This window comes from Salmo trutta, chromosome 22, assembly GCF_901001165.1.
Source record: "Salmo trutta chromosome 22, fSalTru1.1, whole genome shotgun sequence".
NCBI classification, from domain to species: domain Eukaryota; kingdom Metazoa; phylum Chordata; class Actinopteri; order Salmoniformes; family Salmonidae; genus Salmo; species Salmo trutta.
The window spans coordinates 12,032,071-12,055,590 of NC_042978.1; the positions used below are offsets into that span (position 1 = coordinate 12,032,071).

The 23,520-nt window shown below is 41.5% G+C and overlaps 1 protein-coding gene across 1 annotated transcript in view; it reads right to left on the reverse strand.

Moving 5' to 3' along the window:
* The window catches only part of wdr18 (WD repeat domain 18), a 97,239-nt gene that overhangs the window by 71,130 nt on the left and 2,589 nt on the right, over positions 1-23,520 (reverse strand). Inside the window, exons 3-4 of the mRNA XM_029706613.1 lie at positions 22,230-22,363; positions 8,299-8,440 (exon numbers count right to left, since the gene is read on the reverse strand). Coding sequence (XP_029562473.1) covers positions 8,299-8,440; positions 22,230-22,363 — 276 coding nt within the window. The remainder of the gene's footprint in view (positions 1-8,298; positions 8,441-22,229; positions 22,364-23,520) is intronic.

Genomic DNA, 23,520 nt, shown 5'->3' on the forward strand with positions numbered 1-23,520 from the left:
ACCACTATGCAATGAGTTGGTGATAGTTTGAAATCTCTACTTTTTAATACATATGAGGCATGTCTTACCTTGCTTCAAAGTAGCCTATTAGATCTCCTCTTTCTACATTTCTAACGGATATTTTCATTTCTGTCACATGAAACCACTCGCATGTGCTGTGCCCGTTTGACAACGGTGTTTTCATGCTAATTGGATTATAGAACGAATATTCATGTGTAGCCTGCTGCCATGTGGGCATTGCTGTGCTTATAATGTGAAGAAATAATAGTTCAACATTTTAAGCTAAACGTTCTGATCGGTTCCATTGGACTCATTGCTTTTTAAAAATTTAGCCTACGCCTACTGGTTGCATGAATTTGGGATCGATCGTCCCACAACTGTCCCAGAATATGCCATTTCTATCTCGACAAACTGACCAATAGAATAGGTAGCCTAAACTTTTCTACTGTAGTAGATAGGCCAGTGATCTTGCTGTTGGTTACTTGTCTTGTTGGCTGAGGAAAAGTAAATGAGGACAGTTATTCTAAGATGTTCAAAGTGCACATCAGAATTCGGTAAGGACAGCACATCGTTGCATCCTCGACTTCCATGTTCTGTTAATTACCATATTCTAAATGTGATTTCTGTCATTCTGAACACCGTGGGTGGATGCCCTAGTCAGGTTATGCACCCAATGTATATGGGTCAGGTACATTTCTCAAATGTCTGGTAAATTAAAAAGAGTTGCCGATCAAATGTCTGGCGCCACATTTACCAAACAGGCTGACTACACCGCTCACGTCACATGCGCGAGCATTGCAAAATAAATTTAGAAATCTTTATTATTCAATTATTGCGCCAACGAGCGTCTGCGTTGCCAAGGGCTAAAATAGAAGTCAGTTTTATTTGTGACGCAGATAGGCTGCAAGTCCTGCCTTTCCCATCTCCTCATTGGTTTATAGAAGCAGGTACCCATGTGCGATCTCCTCATTGGTTATACCCATGTGGGTGACTGAAAGACGAACGAGGTCAGTGGCGGTAAAGCACCTAATTTATGAAAGTTGCCAATCGCAATATAAAAAGTCAACAGAAGAAAAGGCCTGGAAGGAAGCGAGATGACTAGAAACGATTCGGTTGACCATTTTATGTGTGGAATAATTGGCGGAGTAGAGGACCTTGTGCATGTCAGGTAAAATAACTCAATGTTTATATCCCAGGACAAATTCGCTAGCAACAGCAAGCTAGCTAAATAGGACAAATTAGCTAGCAAGTGTAAGCTAACTAGCTAAATTGCCATAAATGTTTATTGCTTTTCGACCTGTCCCCAAATTAATATCATTGGTTCAGAGTTTGTTTTGATATTTTAACCTGCGTGTCGTGATCACGTTTGGTGTGGGGGGACATTTATACATTAAAATACATTTATGCACGATGGCGCACGCGCGCAGCAAGTTTGGGTTCCGTGTAACGGAAACCTTAGTGCACACGATCTGGTACGTCACAGGTCTCCAACCCGCCACAACTCAGGCTTCCTTGTTTGATTGGCTTGTCAACCGTCAGCTCATCCAATAGGGTCCTCACAGAGCTACAGTAGGCATCAAACACCACCAGCCCTTGGATTTGTCATGTCTCCATTCGCATTTTACAAGCCTGATTACGTCAAATCCTGTCAGTGCAAATTCAAAAGGAGCAGAAAAAAGATTTTTGGTACACTGCTTCACTAAAGTGTTGCTCCAGTCTTTCCGCATGCTTACTCGACAAATATATGATGTCAGAATGGTGTTGTTCAAAAGGTTACATGTTCAGTGGGTAAGAATGACAGGCAGAACTGTTTGAAGGAAATGAAGCAATGGCAGGACTGATATGGGGATTCATTGATGTTGAATCCAGACAAGTCGGGTGTTATTCAGTTCCTTGGATAATCCCCCTTGTAGTTTTTCTTTCTGACTTTGCCCCTCTTCGTGCAACACGGCTGTGGCCTTCAAACATGGCTTAACACTTTTTACAACCGTCAGTGTGGTATTGATTTTGTTTCTCTAGTTCAGGTATTCCCAATTTCAAACAATACATTTATTTATATTTTCCAACGGGGCTATACATCCAATGGGGCTATACATTCCCTGCCAAAAATATAATTCAATCATCTAGTGTTTAGCATAACACAATGTCAAATACAGGTAGCCTAGTCAAATAATTAACATCCAATCACATTAACCGTTACTCTCTCGTGGGAAAACTTCACTCTTGCGCCGACATTTAGAAACGAGACATGACAATTTGAAAAATAAGCCACGGGAGTTTTGACCGCGAATGAAGACAACTTTCGAGTAGTAAGACATGCATAAAAGCGGCAGAAACCATTAATAACAAGGAGTTAGAAGCGTATTTTATGGTGAGCTACCGAGTGGCTAGGACAGGCAAGCCCCAAACTATTGTGGAGGACTTAATTCTTCCTGCTGCCGCAGATATGACTGGGACAATGCTGGGGGAAAAGGCCCCCAAAAATATACAGACAATGCCTTCATCAAACAACACTGTTTCACGGCGCATCAGTGACATGGCAGGAGATGTTTTCAAACAATTACTGCTTCGCATACAAGACAGTGAATTATATGCCTTACAGCTGGATGAGTCAGACGTGGTGGGCCTGGCACAGCTCCTGGTATATGTCCGTTACGTTTATGGGGGGGGATCAATTAAGGAAGACATCCTCTTCCGCAAACCACTGGAAACCAGGAGAGGATATTTTTAAAAGTACTGGAGAGCTTTGTATCATCAAATAGACTTGTGGTCAAGATGTGTTGGTATCTCTACTGATGACGCAAAAGCCATGACAGGGAGACAGAGCGGAGTGGTAAAAAGTTGCTCCCGACGTCACTTGGGGACACTGCAGCATCCACCCAGAGGCTCTTGCTGCCAAGGGAATGCCTGACAGCTTGAAAGAAGTTTTGGACACTACAGTGAAAATGGTCAACTTTGTTAAACTTGTTATGGCTTAAATCCCGTTAGCGGGATCGATATGACGACAGCCAGTGAAAGTGCAGGGCGGCAAATTCAAAACAACAGAAATCTCATAATTAAAATTCCTCAAACATACAAGTATTATACACCATTTTAAAGCTTTACTTCTTGTTAATCCAGCCACAGTGTCTGATTTCAAAAAGGCTTTACGGCGAAAGCAAACCATATGATTATGTTAGGTCAGCGCCTACACACAAAAAAACTGCAATTTTTCAGCCAAAGAGAGGAGTCACAAAAAGCAGAAATAGAGAGAAAATGAATCACTAACCTTTGATGATCTTCATCAGATGACACTCATATGACTTCATGTTACACAATACATGTATGTTTTGTTCGATAAAGTTCATATCTATATCCAAATATCTCAGTTTACATTGGCGCGTTATGTTCAGTAATCTTTTGCCTCAAACATCCAGTGATTTTGCAGAGAGCCACATCAATTTACAGAAATACTCATCATAAATGTTCATGAAAATACAAGTGTTATACATGGAACTTTAGATGAACTTCTCCTTAATGCAACCGCTGTGTCAGATTTCAAAAAAGCTTTACCGAAAAAGCAATAATCTGACTACGGCGCTCAGACAAAAACATGCCATACAATATATCCGCCATGTTGGAGTCAACAATAGTCAGAAATAGCATTATAAATATTCACTTACCTTTGATGATCTTCATCAGAATGCACTCCCAGGAATCCCAGGTCCACAATAAATGTTTGTTTTGTTCGATAAAGTCCATCCTTTATTCCCAAATACCTCCTTTTTGTTCGCGCCTTCAGTTCACAAATCCAACTTCACGACGCGCAGGTCAGACGAAAACTCAAAAATTTCCATTACAGTCGTAGAAACATGTCAAACGATGTATAGAATCAATCTTTAGCAATGTTTTTATCGTAAATCCGCAATAAAGTCCCAACCGGAGAAATCCTTTGTCTTCAGAAATGCAATGGAACTGAGCTACCTCTCACGTGAACGCGCATGCCTGAGCCTCATGCCCTGCTGGCAGTGTTCTGAGTCCAGGAGCTCTTATTCACCCCCACTTTACAGTAGAAGCCTCAAACAAGGTTCTAAAGACTGTTGACATCTAGTGGAAGCCTTAGGAAGTGCAAAATGACCCCACAGACACTGTAGTTTGGATAGGGAATAACTTGAAAAACTACAAACCACATCCTGTTGGATTATTTCTCAGGTTTTTGCCTGCCATATGAGTTCTGTTATACTCACAGACATCATTCAAACAGTTTTAGAAACTTCAGAGTGTTTTCTATCCAAATCTACTAATAATATGCATATCTTAGTTTCTGGGAGTGAGTAGCAGGAAGTTTACTCTGGGCACGTCCGTCATCCAAGCTACTCAATACTGCCACCATCCATAAGAAGTTAAAGCAAGGCCCCTGAACTCTCGTGTGTTTTCTGCATTATGCAATGATAATGGGCAGCGACCATGTAACACTTTTACAACATACAGAAGTGCGCTGGTTATCAAGGGGCAAAGTATTGACACGTTTTTTTTTTTGGGGGGGGGGGGGGAATTGAGAGACGAGCTTAAAGTTTTCTTTACTGACCATCATTTTCACTTGTCTGACCGCTTGCATGATGACGAGTTTCTCAAGCGACTGGCCTATCTGGGTGATATTTTTTGAATGATCTGAATCTAGGATTACAGGAACTCTCCGCCACTATATTCAATGTGCGGGACAAAATTGAGGCTATGATTAAGAAGTTGGAGCTCTTCTCTGTCTGGATTAACAAGGACAACACACAGGTCTTTCCATCATTGTATGATTTCTTTTGTGTGCAAATGAACTCAAGCTTACGGACAATGTTAAATGTGATATAGCGAAGCACCTGAGAGGACCACACAAACAACTGGATTCGTTATCCCTTTCATGTCCTGCCTCCAGTCCACTTACCAATATCTGAACAAGAGAGCCTCATCGAAATTGCAACAAGCGGTTCTGTGAAAATTGAATTCAAATCAGAAGCCACTGACACATTTCTGGATAGGGCTACGCTCAGATTCTTGCCTTGGCAAATCGCGCTGTTAAGACACTGATGCCCTTTGCAACCACGTACCTATGTGAGAGTGGATTCTCAGTCCTGACTAGGATGAAAATGAAATACAGGCACAGGCTGTGTGTGGAAAATGATTGAGGACAGACTCTCTCCAATACAACCCAACATTAGAGTTATGTGCATCCTTTCAAGCACACCCTTGTCATTGACCTGTGGTGAGTTATTCTCAATTTTTTTATGAACAAATAACGTTTTCTATGTAAGATGGCTAAATAAAAGAGCAAAATTATTGATTATTATATTATTGTTTGTGCCCTGGTCCTATAAGAGCTCTGTCGCTTACCACAAGCCGGGTTGTGACAAAAACTCACTCATTCTCATGTTTAATAAATGTATTGTATAGTGTGTGTGTGGCAGGCTTACAATTCTGGCAAAAAAATATATAATAACATTTGAGAGTGTGCTGACCCTGGTGCTAGAGGGGGTACGCAGCTGGAGGTTGAATGTTTGAAGGGGTACGGGACTATAAAAAGTTTGGGAACCACTGGTCTAGTTGAATTGAATAAAGGTGGGAAAATATGGAGGCTAATGCTACAACCTCACAACACGTTCCCTTCTGGTAATATTTGTTATCATTTTTACCCTGGCCTGTGGAGGAGAGAAATGTGCTATATATGGAATCTGTGCTACCCAAGCAGTGTGAATCCTTCCACTGTGGTGTTTGTTTCACAATGCCAGGTCTAAATAGTGTGGTCCTACCGGTGACTACCATTACACTCCAAATGAGATTGTACTGTACATACGCATTCCATTTGGAGAGTCCTTGCCTTGATTCACATTTAAAATTCGATCATGGTCTGTTTAATGGTTTCAACAGGGGCCTTAAGATGCTTTATATAAATGAGGTAAAAGGAGGAAATATCATTCACTTTAGAGGCCGAATACAAGATTATTATTCTTTGTTTTAAATTGGACAAAACCAATTTATCAATAGTTTATGTCTCTCCTCTTAGGCCCTTCCAAATAGGTCCCTAACTCAGACCACTCCCAGGCAGTCCTAACTAAATTCTTGCTTGACAAATAGTTTTTTGCTAAATAATACTTTACTTTTCACCATTTTAAATGTAAAACTATAACAGTTAGGAACCTAGATATTATTTGATAGTGAGATTTTTTAAAAATGGCCTCATTGGGCCTTTAACTAATACAATGGGTGTTGAGATTTCTAGCTCACTCAGGAAAAAAAAATATATATATATAAATAGATAAAAGAGAAGCAAATGGGTCTGATGTGTTCAATTAAATGGGGAACGAGTGATTTCTTTAAGTTTGTTAGATGCTCAGATATGTTACGTTATGTGCGCATGCGCAGCTTCACTAGAGACTTAAATAAACAGCACCTGGTAATCACTTCACCGTAGACAATCATCAGGAGCACACAGCCCGTTGGTATGTAACTGCGAACTACTGTCTAGCATTGATGTTTAAGTCACTTATATGTTTGTGCACTGAACGTTTACCTCACTGTGTCGGTGTTAGTTGGCCGGGAGTAACTTGTAGCTCGCTGGGTGCGGTAGCTCAGCGAACCAGATGCTATATAGCATTAGGCTATTATTATCAGCCATTTGCATTGTGCTGATTTGTTCGGAGCACTCTGCTGGTTTCTGGTGGCGGTGGTTTGGTTCGGTGATCCATGGTGGAGTGCCGCATTATGTTGCGTTTGTGTGTAAATCCTTTGGACGAGGCATGTGGTGGCAAGGGTTCTGTGTCCTGTGACAGCGTCCATAGCAACCTGTGACGGCAGTCACTGTGCGCATGCTCCTCTGGCGCTGGGCATTCTGGGTGATGTAGTCGGTGCTGTTTTAAGCCAGATTCGCCACATCTTTGATGGTGTTGCAGGCTTATTTGATTTATTATTTACATTATTATTATATTACTTGAATAACATACTAAATAATATATCTGAATAATATATTGTCATTACTTGTTTGTTGTATTTCAGGTTTATGACCTGTGGTCATTTGATTTAAAATAAAATTAAGGACAAAACACGAGTCATGACATTGTGTGCTTCCTGGTGAGCCTTTTCGGAGGGCTAAATAACGAAAATCCGAACAATGGGATAGAGTGATTGGCAAATCTTCTGCATGTCAAAAACTGCATATCTTCATGCGATTAGAGAGAATTGCTTTCCTATTTTGGGACTTGAACCACGAAACATCTAGGATTGTTAGTAAGTTAAATGAGTAACAAATGAAATTATACTTATGACCCAATGGGGATTCACGTCTGCGAGGTACCCTTTCATCAATATTCATGTTTTTTTTTTAACCCTAACCCTAACACTGCTTGCGTGGACTAACACAATTTAACTTCGATATTCTGACTGGTCGATATGTCTGCATGCAAATGACCTGTAAACTAGGCTACCACCTCCCACTTCAGTTCCAGTAAACACAAATTCCAACGCTAAGGGTAATGTAGCACATAAAACACTATTGCAAGACAGTTAAAAATGACGCGCTGAGACAAAGGCCTAATGTTATTTTTTTTAATCGAAACAGAGTATCAAATATGTTTGCTAAAACTAATTGAGGTTTTTAATTAAGATTGCACTGGTATAAAAATGTGTCCTCCTGAAGAAATCCCCCCCCAAAAAAAACATTGGTAGGCCTGTAGGTATCCATTTAGAATACAGACAAATCACAACGCTAGAATGCACGCCAGAACTCTGTTAGATTAGATGTCTATCAATAAGAATGTTGTGAATAATAAAACGACAGGTGGAAGACAACAAAATATGCATTTGTAAGCCCACAGTCATTCGCAAACTTCAGATTGCACTGTGCTCTTCCACCTCAACAGCTTGAGGCATGGAAAGAGTGGATTTTATTCATTATATTCTCATTGGAAGGAAATGTACCATTAAGCAAGTCAAAATTCAAAAAGGCACTCGCACATCTGAGCAATCTTATTGCAGGTGCATGGCAACAGTTGAAACAGGATGAAGGAAAAAGGAAACCGCATACTGCTCTTGATAGTATCACTGATATTTAATAAGCTTACGTATCGGCCTTCTGAAGGCCGTTAGGCCGATACGTAAGCTTATTAAATATCAGTGATACTATCAAGAGCAGTGTGCGGTTTCCTTTTACCATTAAGCAAGTCAAAAGCTTTGTGCTACATACACAAGCCCAAATTTCATACAGACAGCCTCAGAGGCAGTTCACAATAATTCCCCTTTGGACAAGCATAGTAAGGAGGCAAGGAAAAAGCCCACCTTGACTGTCTGGTCCAGGGATGCAGTAGCTACTCGAGCCTGGGGTCCCATCAGGCCACAGTGGATGTCGGTGATGGGGAGAGAGTGACGGGACAGGACATGACGAGGCTCAGGGGTGTGTGACGGGTCCAGCTGCACCACACTGCAAAACAGAGGGAGGGTTTGGTCATTTATATAAACTCAGCAAAAAAAGAAACGTCCTCTCACTGTCAACTGCGTTTATTTTCAGCAAACTTAACATGTGTAAACATTTGTATGAACATAAGATTCAACAACAGACAAACTGAACAAGTTCCACAGACACATGACTAACAGAAATGGGGGGGGGGGGGGTCAAAATCAAAGTAAGTCAGTATCTCCTCCTCATGGACTGCACCAGATTTGCTGTGAGATGTTACCCCACTCTTCCACCAAGGTACCGAACATTTCGGGGGGGGATGGCCCTAGCCCTCACCCTCCGATCCAACAGGTCCCAGATGCAGGCTCTTCGCTAGCCATGGCAGAACACTGACATTCCTGTCTTGCAGGAAATCACGCACAGAATGAGCAGTATGGCAGGTGGCATTGTCATGCTGGATGGTCATGTCAGGATGAGCCTGCAGGAAGGGTACCACATGAGGGAGGAGGATGTCTTCCCTGTAACGCACAGCGTTGAGATCAGTCCGATGCTCAGTCCGATGATGCTGTGACACACCACCCCAGACCATGACGGACCCTCCACCTCCATCCCGCTCCAGTACAGGCCTCGGTGTAACGCTCATTCCTTCGACGATAAACGCAAATCCGACCATCACCCCTGGTGAGACAAAACCGCGACTCGTCAATGAAGAGCACCTTTTGCCAGTCCTGTCTGGTCCAGCGATGGTGGGTTTGTGCCCATAGGCGACGTTGTTGCCGATGATGTCTGGTGAGGACCTGCCTTACAACAGGCCTACAAGCCCTCAGTCCAGCCTCTCTCAGCTGTCCATCCTGTCTCCCTGTAGCACTGTCTTAGGCGTCGCACAATACGGACATTGCAATTTATTGCCCTGGCCACAACTGCAGTCCTCATGCCTCCTTGCAGCATGCCTAAGGCACATTCACGCAGATGAGCAGGGATCCTGGGCATCTTTATTTTTGTGTTTTTCAGAGTCAGTAGAAAGCTCTTTTTTGTGCCCTAAGTTTTCATAACTGTGACCTTAATTCCCTACCATCTGTAAGCTGTTAGTGTCTTAACGACTGTTCCACAGGTGCATGTTCATTAATCGTTTATGGTTCATTGAACAAGCATGTTTAAACCCTTTACAATGAAGATCTGTTTAGTTACTTGGATTTTTACAAATTATCTTTGAAAGACAGGGTCCTGAAAAAGGGATGTTTCTTTTTTTTTTTGCTGAGTTTACATCCGCATAAACAAAATGGTGGAATTTCATGTTAAGCAATGAATGTGACTAGCATTTATTCTCAAACTAACCTCAAAACACCAATACAGAACCATGACATGAATGTTCAAAATCTTTCTACTTCAACCATTTGAAAGTAAACCAAAAACATATGTATTCCCTTCACAGTACCACCACAAACTTCAAATCTCACTATTATTTTTTGTGAGATTATTAGTGGGAAAAATAAATATTTTGCTGTATTCTTATAGCCAGAGAATTTGGACCAAATATGCAATTTTCTGAGGATATACTGTAGCTCTGAGCATCACTGGTTCTGGCTCAATCGAGACAACTTGCCAGAGCAGGACAGGAGAGAAGGAGGCCTATAGGTGGATAAACAGAGCGAGAGAGCGAGAGGGAAAGAGGGGGAGGATAAAAAGCCTGATTATCTGAGTGGGAACCAGGACCCATTCTGTCAGCTCGGCAGCAAGAGGCGCTCCCTGGCAGGATCTCAGGGACAACCTGTCTGCAGCAACATCTGTGACAAACATAACCCGTACAGGCACACACCACAGCATAGGCTACTGCGTGTGCACACAAAAAGGGAGGAGAAGAAGCAGCCTGGGGCATTTTGAGGAATATCAAACCACTAACAGGATTCCAGTTCCAATACTCCCTTTGAGGCAATTTCGGACCTATTCCAACGATGCTCAGGGTGTATCACTGAGATATTAGTGGGGACTTGAGCCACGTCCGCTCATTATGTCCCTCTGGGATGGGGTCAAAGCAAACCACTTAAATGTCGGTGTGTGGGCCCAACCCAGGCCATTCTTCACATGTGAAAGGTGCATTACCCGATGCAGGCCGGTGGCCATTTAAAATTCCTCTCAGACCCGTAGCACTCTGTTCTTTATGCTACATTGAGTTTCACATAGTCCCTTCAAAAAGGCGAAGGTCAGAGAAAGTAGCTAACACTGGACTCGTGTTCTTCAAACTGTAATTGGGAATTAAAGTCAGTCTGGCGAAGAGAGCCAGTTTGTGGTTTATAGTCGTAGCCTTAGTCATGTAAATAAACTGTTGGAAATGAATGATTGTTGGCCCTATACACCAATACTTAATGAACATGCTGACACATTGATGAAATGGAAAGAATTGACGCAGGAGTAGGGCTGGCACAATTACGTATAACCAAGACTGCCATGAAAAGAAAATAACCGCCATAACCGTTTAAATAAAAAAAATTAAATTGTGGAACGAACAGTTGACTGAAGATGGGACGCTGGGCATTTGTGCAGTTGAGTCAGCATCAGCCTTAACATGGACTCTTAACGTGATAAAAAAAAAAATTGTTGCACCTTGCTGAAACAACCAAAGAGTCTTGGGTTGCCTGGGCAACACACCACACAATGCAGAAGCAGGACTCATAGAAATAGGGTGAATAGATTGGGCTTTCAACCTAACAGTGGCAATATATGCGGTAAAGGTCAATCGAACTCGACCAAAACAATGGACTTGAAGCATCTATTGTCACCAATGATTTCTGAATGCTAGCTATGCTAACCAGCGTACATGAACAGGAGTTAGCATTTAGCACTCACTTATAAACATGAGAAGGGACAACTTGTAAATGTTAAGCAAAATTAAAAATATGCAAAACTAAATCCAAATATCGAAAATCGGACTTTCACATTTTGTTACGTTACAACTTTATTCTAAAACGGATTAAACTTTTTTTTGCCTCAATCTACACACAATATCCCATAATGACAGTGAAAACTGTTTTTTAGAAAAGCATGCAAATGTATAAAAATAAAAAGTACTCAGATCCTTTGCTATGAGACCCCAAATTAAGCTCAGGTGAATCCTGTTTCCATTGATAATCCTTGAGATGTTTCTACAACTTTAAGTCCCCCTGTGGTAAATTCCTATACACACACACGTACGTACTGGGGTCAATGGTGTGAAATCTCTAGTTTATTTGATATTTATAGGCCTACTTTCTTACTTTAGTTTCGGTGCGAGATCTGTCTCCCTGGTCTCCGCCCGCCTGCCCGTTGCTCGCCATTTCAGTTAACAGCTAGCTTTGAGTACATATGTATGTATATACAGTGGCAAGAAAAAGTATGTGAACCCTTTGGAAATTCCTGGATTTCTGCATAAATTGGTCCTAAACTTTGATCTGATCTTCATCTAAGTCACAACAACAGACAAACACAGTGTGCTTAAATTAATAACAGACCAATTATTGTATTTTTCTTGTCTATATTGAATACATCATTTAAACAGGATGTAAAAAGTACGTGAACCCCTAGGCTAATGACTTCTCCAAAAGCTAATTGGAGTCCAATCAATGACACAAGATTGGAGATGTTGGTTAGAGCTGCCCTGCCCTACAAAAAAAAACTCACAATTTGAGTTTGCTATTGACAAGAAGCATTGCCTGATGTGAACCATGCTTCAAACAAACAAGATCTCAGAAGACCTAAGATTAAGAATTGTTGACTTGCATAAAGCTGGAAAGGGTTACAAAAGTATCTTTAAAAGCCTTGATGTTCATCAGTCCATGGTAAGACAAATTGAGAGTCAGGTGGAGAAAGTGGAGAAAGTTCAGCACTGTTGCTACTCCCTCTAGGAGTGGCCGTCCTGCAAAGATGACTGCAAGAGCACAACGCAGAATGCTCAATGAGGTTAAGAAGAACCCTAGAGTGTCAGCTAAAGACATCTCTGGAACATGCTAACATCTCTGTTGACGAGTCTACGATACGTAAAACACTAAACAAGAATGGTGTTCATGGGAGAGCACCACTGAAGAAGCCACTGCTGCCCCGAAAAAAAACATTGCTGCATGTCTGAAGTTCGCAAAAATGCACCTGGATGTTCCACAGCACTACTGGAAAAATATTCTGTGGACAGATGAAACTACAGTTGAGTTGTTTGGAAGGAACACACAACCCTATGTGTGGAGAAAAAAAGAGCACAGCACAGCACACCAACATCAAAACCTCATCCCAACTGTAAATTATGGTGGAGGGAGCATCATGGTTTGGGGCGGCTTTGCTGCCTCATGGCCTGGACAGCTTGCTATCAGACAGAAAAATGAATTCCCAAGTTTATCAAAACATTTTGCAGGAGAATGTAAGGCTATCTGTCCGCCAATTGTAGCGCAACAGAAGTTGGGTGATGCAACAGGACAACGACCCAAAACACAGAAGTAAATCAACAACAGAATGGCTTCAACAGAAGAAAACACATCTGCTGGAGTGGCCCAGTCAGAGTACTGACCACAACCCGAATGAGATGCTGTGGCATGACATCAAGAGCAGTTCACACCAGACATCCCAAGAATATTGATGAACTGAAACAGTTTTGTAAATAGGAATGGTCAAAAATTCCTCCTGACCGTTGTGCAGGTCGGATCCGCAACTACAGAAAACATTTGGTTGATGTTATTACTGCTAAAGGAGGGTCAACCAGTTGTTAAATCCAAGGGGTCACATACTTTTTCCACCCTGCACTGTGAATGTTAACAGTGCATTCAATAAAGGCATGACAACGTATAATTGTTTGTGTGTTATTAGTTTAAGCAGACTGTGCTTGTCTATTGTTGTGATCGAGATTAAGATCAGATGACCAATTTATGCAGAAATCCAGGTTTTTCCAAAGGGTTCACATACTTTTTCTTGCCACTGTACACTACCGTTCAAAAGTTTGGGGTCACTTAGAAAGGTCCTTGTTTTTGAAAAAAAAAAAGCAAATTTTTGTCCATTAAAATAACAAATTGATCAGAAATACAGTGTCAACATTAATGTTGTAAATGACTATTGTAGCTGGAAATGGCTGATTTATTATGTAATATCTACATAGGCGCACAGCTGAAAACGTGTACTGTTTAAAGAAGCAATAAAACTGGCCATCTTTAGACTAGTTGAGTATCTGGAGCATCAGCATTTGTGAGTTCGATTACAAGCTCATAATGGTCAGATACAAAGAACTTTCTTCTGAAACTCATCAGTCTGTCTAGTCTTGTTCTGAGAAATGAAGGCTATTCCATGCAAGAAATTACCAAGAAACTGAAGATCTCGTGCAACGCTGTGTACTACTCCCTTCACAGAACAGGTCAAACTGGCTCTAACCAGAATAGAATGAGTGGGAGGCCCCGGTGCACAACTGAGCAAGAGGACAAGTACATTAGTGTCTAGTTTGAGAAACAGACACCTCACAAGTCCTCAACTGGCAGTTTCAATAAACAGTACCCGCAAAACACCAGTCTCAACGTCAACAGTGTTGGTGTTGGAGGGCCAGTAGGAGGCACTCTTTCCTCTGGTCTAAAAAATATCCCAATGCCCCAGGGCAGTGGGGCATTGCCCTGTGTAGGGTGCCGTCTTTCGGATGGGACGTTAAACGGGTGTCCTGACTCTCTGAGGTCATTAAAGATCCCATTGCACTTATCGTAAGAGTAGGGGTGTTAAATTCCCAATCTGGCCCTCATACCATCACGGCCACCTAATCATCCCCAGCTTACAATTGGCTCATTCATCCCCCTCCTCTCCCCTGAAACTATTCCCCAGGTCGTTGCTGTAAATGAGATTGTGTTCTCAGTCAACTTACCTGGTAAAATAAATAAAAATAAAACAGTGAAGAGGCGACGCTGGCCTTCTAGGGACGCTGGCCTTCTAGGCAGAGTTCCTCTGTCCAGTGTGTGTTATTTTGCCCATCTTATTTTTTTTTCATTTTATTGGCAAGTCTGAGATATGGCTTTTTCTTTGCAACTCTGTTTAGAAGGCCAACATCCCGGAGTCGCCTCGTCACTGTTGACGTTGAGACTGGTGTTTTACTGGTACTATTTAATGAAGCTGCCAAGTTGAGGACTTGTGAGGTGTCTTTCTCAAACTAGACTAGTGACATGATTCCATATGCGTTATTTCATTGCTGAAGTCAGTCTCTTCGGAAAGTATTCAGACCCCTTGACCGTTAACAAATTTTGTTACATTACAGCCTTATTCTAAAATTGATTAAATAAAAACAAATTCCTCAACAATGTAAAAAACAATACCCCATAATGACAAAGCAAAAACAGGTCAAATTTTATTACAAAATAAAAACTGAAATACCTTACTTACATAAGTATTCACTGTTCACTCATGACTGCATGGCCAGGCATGTCTCCAACACCATCATCAAGTTTGCCGATGACACAACAGTGGTAGGCCTGATCACCAACAACGATGAGACAGCCTATAGGGAGGTCAGAGACCTGGCCGTGTGGGGCCAGGACAACAACCTCTCCCTCAACGTGATCAAGACAAAAGGAGAGGATTGTGGACTACAGGAAGAGGACCGAGCACGCCCCCATTCTCATCGCCGGGGCTGCAGTGGAGCAGGTTGAGAGCTTCAAGTTAAGGTGTCCACATCACCAACAAACTATCATGGTCCAAACACACCAAGACAGTCGTGAACTGGGCACGACAAAGCCTATTCCCCCTCAGGAGACTGAAAAGATTTGTCATGCGTCCTCAGATCCTCAAAAGGTTCTACAGCTGCACCATCGAGAGCATCCTGACTGGTTGCATCACTGCCTGGTATGGCAACTGCTCGGCCTCCAACGGCAAGGCACGACAGAGGGTAGTGCGTATGGCCCAGTACATCACTGGGGCCAAGCTTCCTGTCATCCAGGACCTCAGAGGAAGGCCCTAAAAATTGCCAAAGACTCAAGGCAGACTGTTCTCTCTACCAGACGGCAAGCGGTACCGGGGTGCCAAGTCTAGGTCCAAAAGGCTTCTTAACAGCTTCTACCCCCAAACTATAAGACTCCTGAACAGCTAATCAAAAGGGCTACCCAAACCCCTCTTTTTACACTTCTGCTACTCTGTTTATAATCTATGCAGTCACTTTAACTCTACCTACATGTACATATTACCTCAATGACCTCGACTAACTGGTACCCCCGCACATTGACTCTGTACTGGTACCCCCTGTATATAGCCTCGCTTGTTATTTTACTGCTGCTGTTTAATTATTTGTTACTTTTATTTTCTATTTATTTTTTACTTAACACTTATTTTTCTTTCTTTCTTAACTTCTTAAAGCATTGTTGGTTAAGGGCTTGTAAGTTTGCATTTCACCGTTGTATTCGGCGCATGTGACAAATACAATTTCATTTCTTCAGCCCCTTTGCTATGAGACTCCAAATTGAACTCAGGTGCATCCTGTTTCTATTGATCATCCCTGAGATGTTTCTACAACGTGATTGGAGTCCACCTATAGTAAATTCAATTGATTGGACATGATTTGGAAAGGCACACACCTGCCTATATAAAAAGGTCCCACAGTTGACAGTGCATGTCAGCGCAAAAACCAAGCCATGAGGTTGAAGGAATTGTCCGTAGAGCTCAGAGCCAGGACTGTGTCGAGGCACAGATCTGGGGAACGGTACCAAAAAATGTCTGCAGCATTGAAGGTCCCCAAAAACACAGTGGCCTCCATCATTCTTAAATGGAAGATGTTTGGAACTATGAAGACTCAGAGCTGGCAGCCGGGCCAAACTGAGCAATCGGGGGAGAAGGGCCTTGGTCAGGGAGGTGACCAGACGGAAGCCACATGACAGCCTGCTTGGAGTTAGCCAAAAGGCACCTCGTCTGTTGAAACCAAAATGTTACTCTTTAGCCAGAACGCGAAGCGTCAAGTCTGGAGGAAACCTGGCACTATCCTTACGGTGAAGCATGGGTGGCAGCATCATACTGTGGGGTTGATTTGTGTTTTTTTTACTCCCTTTATCTCACAAATTTCGTGGTATCCAATTGGTAGTTAGTCTTGTCCCATCGCTGCAACTCCCGTACGGACTCGGGAGAGGCGAAGGTCGAGAGCCATGCGTCCTCCAAAAGACGACCCCACCAAGCCGCACTGCTTCTTGACACAATGCCCGCTTAATCCAGAAGCCAACCGCACCAATGTGTCAGAGGAAATACCGTATGCCTGGTGACTTTGTCAGCGTGCATGCGTCCGGCCCGCCACAGGAGTCGCTAGAGCGCGATGGGACAAGGACATCCCGGCCGTCCAAACCCTTCCCTAACCCAGACGACGCTGGGCCAATTGTGTGCCGCCTCATGAGTCACCCAGTCGTGGCCGGCTGCATCACAGCCTGGAATCGAACCAGGATCTGTAGTGACACAACTAGCACTGGAATGCAGTGCTTTAGACTACTGCACCACTCGGGAGATGTTGTGGGGATGCTTTTCAGCAGCAGGGACTGGGAGACTAGTCAGGATCGAGGCAAAGATGAACAGAGCAAAGTACAGAGAGATCCTCGATGAAAACCTGCTCCAAAGCTCTCAGACTGGGGCAAAGGTTCACCTTCCAACAGGACAACGACCCTAAGCACACAGCCAAGACAATGCAGTTGTGGCTTCGGGACAAGTCTCTGAATGTCCTTGAGTGGCCCAGCCAGAGCCCGGACTTGAACCCGATCTAACATCTCTGGAGAGAGCTGAAAATAGCTGTGCAGCAACGCTCCCGATCCAACCTGACAGAGCTTGAGAGGATCTGCAGAGAAGAATGGGAGAAAGTCCCCAAATACAGGTGTGCCATGAAGACTCGATGCTGTAATCACTGCTAAAGGTGCTTCAATAAAGTACTGAGTAAAGGGTCTGAAAACTTATGTATATGTGATATTTCAGTTTTTATTATCAAGTGTTTCTAAAAACCTGTTTTTGCTTTGTCATTATGGGATATTGTGTCTAGATTGACTGTCGGGGAAAAAACGATTTAATCAATTTTAGATTAAGGCTGTAACGTTACAAAATGTGGAACAAGTCAAGGGGTCTGAATACTTTCCAAAGGCACTGTAGACGTACCCAAAAGTAACTGCTAGTCTTGTGTAATTACATGATTCTGACATGCAAAAACTTGGTATATTTGAAAAGATGACATTGAGGAGATTATGAGAAAGTTGCTTTGGCAGCAGCTAATGGTGATCCATAATAGATACAAATACATACTTCAGAATACACAAGATCAAGCACACACAAAATAACATTTTTTGTTATTTTATTTTGAAAGTCATCTTTGAATTTCCAAGCTATAACTGAATTATTGTTGACTAGAACTGGAAACATCAGATGGCTTCCACAACATGTGAGCAATATCAGAAAAAAAAAATAATTGACAGACTTAACTAGAAATGGCAGATGTTTTGGTAAGTTGTGTCAGGTGTGGTCACGTGCCATTTCCAACAAACCTTTCCAAAGTGGCATATGTCGGTAAATTGGAGCGTCTGGCAGCCTATTTGTTAGAGCATTGGGCCAGTAACTGAAAAGTTGCTAAATCGAATACCGAGCTGACAAGGTAAAAATCAGTCGTTCTGCCCCTGAACAAGGCAGTTACTGTTCCTAGGCCGTCATTGTAAATAAGAATGTGTTCTTAACTGACTTGCCTATTTGGGCTAGGGGGCAGTATTTTCACGTCCGGATGAAAAGCGTGCCCAAAGTAAACTGCCTGTTACTCAGGCCCAGAAGCTAGGATATGCATATAATTGGTAGATTTAGATCAAAAACTTTAAAGTTTCTATAACCGTTAAGATCATCTCTGTGAGTATAACAGAACTGATATGGCAGGCGAAACCCCAAGGACAAACCATTAAAAAAAACAAAAAAAACACCGTTTCCAATGGCTTTCATGTTTATTATGACGCGAAGTCCTCCCAGATTGCAGTTCCTAGGGCTTTCACTAGATGTCAACAGTCTTTAGAAAGAGTTTCAGGCTGGTTTTTGGAAAAATGAGCAAGAACATACTATTCTCCGTCTTAAATTGTATCGTTTATTTACGTATTAAGGTACCTGAGGTTTGATTATAAACGTTGTTTGACTTGTTTGGATACGTTTATTGGTAACGTTTGGGATTCATTTTGAATGAGGGAAACCGGTGGATTATTGAAGCTAAACTGAGTTTTTATGGATATAAAGAAGGACTGTATCGAGCAAAAGGACCATCTGTGATGTAACTGGAACCTTTTGGAGTGCCAACAGAAGAAGATCTTCAAAGGTAAGGCATTTATTATATCGCTATTTCTGACTTTCATGTCGCACCTGCCTGGTTGAAAAATGTTTTTCATGCATTTGTATGCGGGGCGCTGTCCTCAGATAATCACATGGTGTGCTTTCACCGTAAAGCCTTTTTGAAATCTGACACAGCGGCTGGATTAACAAGAAGTTAAGCTTTATTTTGATGTATTACACTTATATTTTCATGAATGTTAATATTTATATTTCTGTCATTTGAATTTGGCGCTCTGCAATTTCACCAGATGTTGTCGAGGTGTCCTAAATAAAGGTAATTCCAGTGCTATTACACATTTGCAATCCCTAAATGCTATTTGTTCAGTATAAAAACTGAATTTCAACCACACCCAAACATTGTGGTGGTGTTACGGGGGTATCCAGTGTCCTTTCAACCTCTCCAAAGTGTCCGAATGTGGTAATTGCACTGTTTTTGCACACAGGATGTGCTTAAAAGTTATTGTTCACTATAAAAAAATATATTTCTACAACACCAACCTCTCTCAAACATTGTGGTGGTGTCGGGGGACATACAGGGGATATGGATGCCTACAGCGCATTAGCAGGCAACATTTTTGATGCGCAAGGATAGTCACTCGGTGGACATTTGATGTTGCCATTAAGTCATACATCAGATAACATTGGTAGGAACAAATCGAGCCAATTTCCAATCTAAGGATTAATTTGATACTCCCCATGCAGCTTTACCTCAAACACAGACCAAATTGAAGCTTACCTTGTAAGTGGTTTGCTGTTTGTTGAAACCTTAAAATATATTTTTTTTAAATACTCTTGGGGCTGGTGATCAATGGTAGGTCACAGGCAGACAAATATGATATCCTAATGATCTGTGGAGCCCCGAATTTCAGTGTGTATCAACGTATTCCGTGTTTTTTTTCGTTTATGCTTCACAATGCTAAGCGGAATGTAGGTAGCATCCATCTTGAAATGAGGTCATTGGCTCAGCCTGCACTTATAAATTTGTATGCCCATATATGGCAGTAAGTCATACCAAAGATTTGAAGGCACTGATCAATAGCCAAGATACTTAGCTTTCCCAGATAGGGGCTACTGTTCTCATAACAGACTGAATTATTTTTATTTTTTATCACATAGGGTCCCCAAACATAGGCACTTCACATTTAAGAGGTTTTAATGAGCGAATTAAACACACTTGTGTGGGGCTACATGATTTGTTTGGCATTGCAGGAGCAGACCTGCAAGGGCGAAATAACAGTTTGGATATTTTTTTTTTTATTATTTATTTTCAACTGCAAGTACAGCTTCAGGACTCTTGATTACACCACAAAGCCTCTGCTTTGAGGGGGAAATGGTTGGAAAAAAGGTAGTGCGTTGTAAGAGGAGGACCTTTCAAGAACTTTGATACATCAAAAGCTATTTGGAATTGAGATGTCAAAAGCTCCGCCTGATGTTGACTGTTGATATAGGTAATTAGGCAACGGCAAGTCTCATTTCAAACTGTATACTGGGCCATACGGTTGACACCATTTCTTTAGTAGAATACACTACTTTTTTTGCTGCTTCCCTTAAGGATATGCATTGCCAATATAATAACATGCTCTACTAGAAAAAGAGAAGGTATTACTTTGGAAAGCAGACTGTCATACTTTCATAGTAAATACAAAGCAATCCCTTATTTTTTTCACTGCCAGGTAGTTCGACAGCCTTCCTCAGTCTAAATTTGACCATTTCAATTAGCAAACTTAATTTCTGAGGGAAAGGGAAAATATTACAACAGGTTTACATTTGCTATCTTGTTTACCACAACCTGTACATTTCCATCCCCCTTTAGTGCTGACAGGCACTGGTAACGGAAGTCTCACATTGCCACCTACTGGAGAAAAGTTAGGCCTACTTCAGTACCATTCAACCCCAGAGGAAATTTAATGAAAATAGTGAATCACTGAGTTCCCTGACTGATCGACAAATTTATTTTACAATGCAAGGTGATTTGTAGATCAGTCTGTCTGTGCTGTCAGTATGATCAGTATAGATGTTCTCCAAGTCTGCCAAAACATAGGTTGGACATTGGTCCAGTGCTTGAATTGAATGGAAAAGTCCTATCCATTCCCTGTAAACACATTTTTTTTAGGTTTGATGAACATCATTCAATGCCATCTTTATTCACCAACTAATTAAAATAAGATCATAAGCAATTGAAAAAGGTAGAGCACTACACAGTTTTAGCACAATTCAACTCACATCCAGTCTGTACAATTTGTTCTCTCAAAATAGTTAAGCCTTTTATTCCTCCGATAACAATCCATTCCAAAAATGAAAATAAGAGAGGAGTAGCAGTCAGTGTTTCATAGCTCTACACGTCTTCTTGATTAAATACTCAAACTCAGTAAACCAGTTTATTGCTCTCCCTGCCAATTATCAAAGCACTAATCCAATTTTCCCCTGAGATTAAGAGATCAGAAGCTCCTTAAATATTCAGATCCTAAGGATGGGCTTGTGATAAAAATTACAATTGGGTTTTTGTCCCCTTTTTGTTGAAGGTTCAGAGAAAGCAGTGGAACCTATTTAATGTTCTCCCGATTTGGCAAGCACAAAATGTGATTATGTCGCACTGGATAACATAGCATGAAATACAGCAGTGTAACAGTGTCAATAATATAAGCCTAACCAAACGTCACCTGTCACTTCAAAGCCAGGTGCGTCCAACCGTGAGTCAGTAATGTAGTAATGTAAAAACTACATTGAGAGAACAATTCCATTTGCCCCCAGTTACTTGATGACAAGCAGCAGAGGTAAGAAAGTATTTCTGGCAGCTGATTTAACAAAACAAAAAAAAACATTTATTTTTTATTCTTCTGAGAAGTCACTTTTAAGATAAGAGTGACAAGTTACACATTTTACTCAGATTCTCAGACTGTCCAAGGCAACTAATTAGCTAGCTTTGTAATCCTCTAAGTGTAGACAACCCTAATAATAGATGTGCAGTAGTATGTAATATTTCTTAACTAAGATACGCTAGCTAAATCATTTTAGGGGTTAATATAGAATTGGCCTAATATGTCATTGAGACCAAGAAATAAAATTCAACTGTCCTCAATTTCCAGATGAGTTTTAGCTTCTTCCAAAATCAAGCATTTGCTTGGTAACAGAAGAGAATCCCCTCCTGGATCAAGAGCCTCCCTGGCTGATATTTGTTTTGTGCGTGCAGCAAACTGTGAGTAACATTTTTTTAGTTACTTGTATAGTTTAGGTCAGAAACGACAAAATGTGTTAGCATTTAGTTAGCACTGTCTATGGGAATTTACATGTACTTGTTAGCATTACTAACCTTTGGATAATTCAGAGTATCAGTGGGGTTTCAAACAGCGACCCTTGTGTTCAGAGCTGGTATTAATGAATATTCAGGTACGGCACAAGTTCAGTATGAAGGTATGACAATCTGGATACCGTCCAAGCCTACTCAACAGCGTTTGGAGTAAACGGTTTAAACAGTGTCGGCGTAATTAACACACCACAGTGTAAGAGCTGTTTGTACCTGGCTAGACTCCAGACCAGTGCCAGGTTGTCTTTGCCTCCTGAGATGAAATGGCTGCTGTCGTCACTGAAGCGCAGGCAGGTCAGGTCTTGGTAATGGCGGCTCAAGATGGCCAGCAAATTCCCAGAGGAAACCTAGAATGACAATTTCATTAACATCAAATGCCACTAAGCCTAGAGAAGTTAACTATATCCCTGTATGAACATCTATTTCACTGACCAATGGAGTATTGCCTTATGAGAGTCATGCTGTTACAATCAAATGTTAGATAATGAGAAACCCCCTTTCGCTTTGGAAAGCTGAAAAAACCTACTAATCTATAACTTGTGTTTATTGATGCGTCAGATGGTGAGGAAATCAAACAGCAAATTAAGGATTTACAGTCACTAAATATGTGATTAAAATTACATTTCATGAGGGTAATCTTCTCACATCTCATTAAAAAACTGTCTATGGTGAGGACATAAAGTAGGTTGGAACTGGTGAGGCAAAGGTGACCTTTTTGCTGATACTAACAGCAGCTCCTTAGGTCAAATGTTAGGCCTAGCTGTAGCGTCCTCACAACTTCAGTCCAGGACCGATAATGTTATCCTCAAAGTAGTACAGAGGCATTGAGGAGAAGAGTATAAATGTCAGCCATAGCGTAGTCATTCCATACACATTACACAACAAAGTCAAATGTGAATTTGAATAACTATGACATCCCTCGTTTCAGGAAATTAGGCATATGTCACGTCACTACTTCACAGGAGGCATTTGAAAGTCAACATAATTTTTTATAAAAAATTGTTTTTGGGCAGAAATGCCTTCTGGAACATGTGAACTTTCATGTGCCTTAATAACAAACTTGTATTCCATCTGTAAATACAAGTAAAATGGTTCAATTACGAGCCTAGTTGGTTTAGAAGGAACCTTCCCGCTAGCCATTATTGGCTGAGATAATGGATGGGCTGGACATGCGGGGAGATGAGTTTGGATTGGTCTGCCATGTAGCATGCTTCTGTTTATAACGTGAGCTGCTCAGTATGTGTTGATAGTCCTTTCATCCACGCAGTTTTTGAAATATATAACAACCATCGAGAACTACAAAAGTTTGGCAAATTTTCTCAACATTGATACCCTCGACAGATCAGTTGGAAAAAGTGATTTTCTACTTTCTGCACACGCCACGGTCAGTGTGAACCAGAGTGACTTGACAAAACACTGGCCAAACAAGATGTAGCTACACTCAAAACGGAATTAAACGGTTCAGTCTGCCGTGAAGCATTCATCCATTTATACGGGTAAGAGT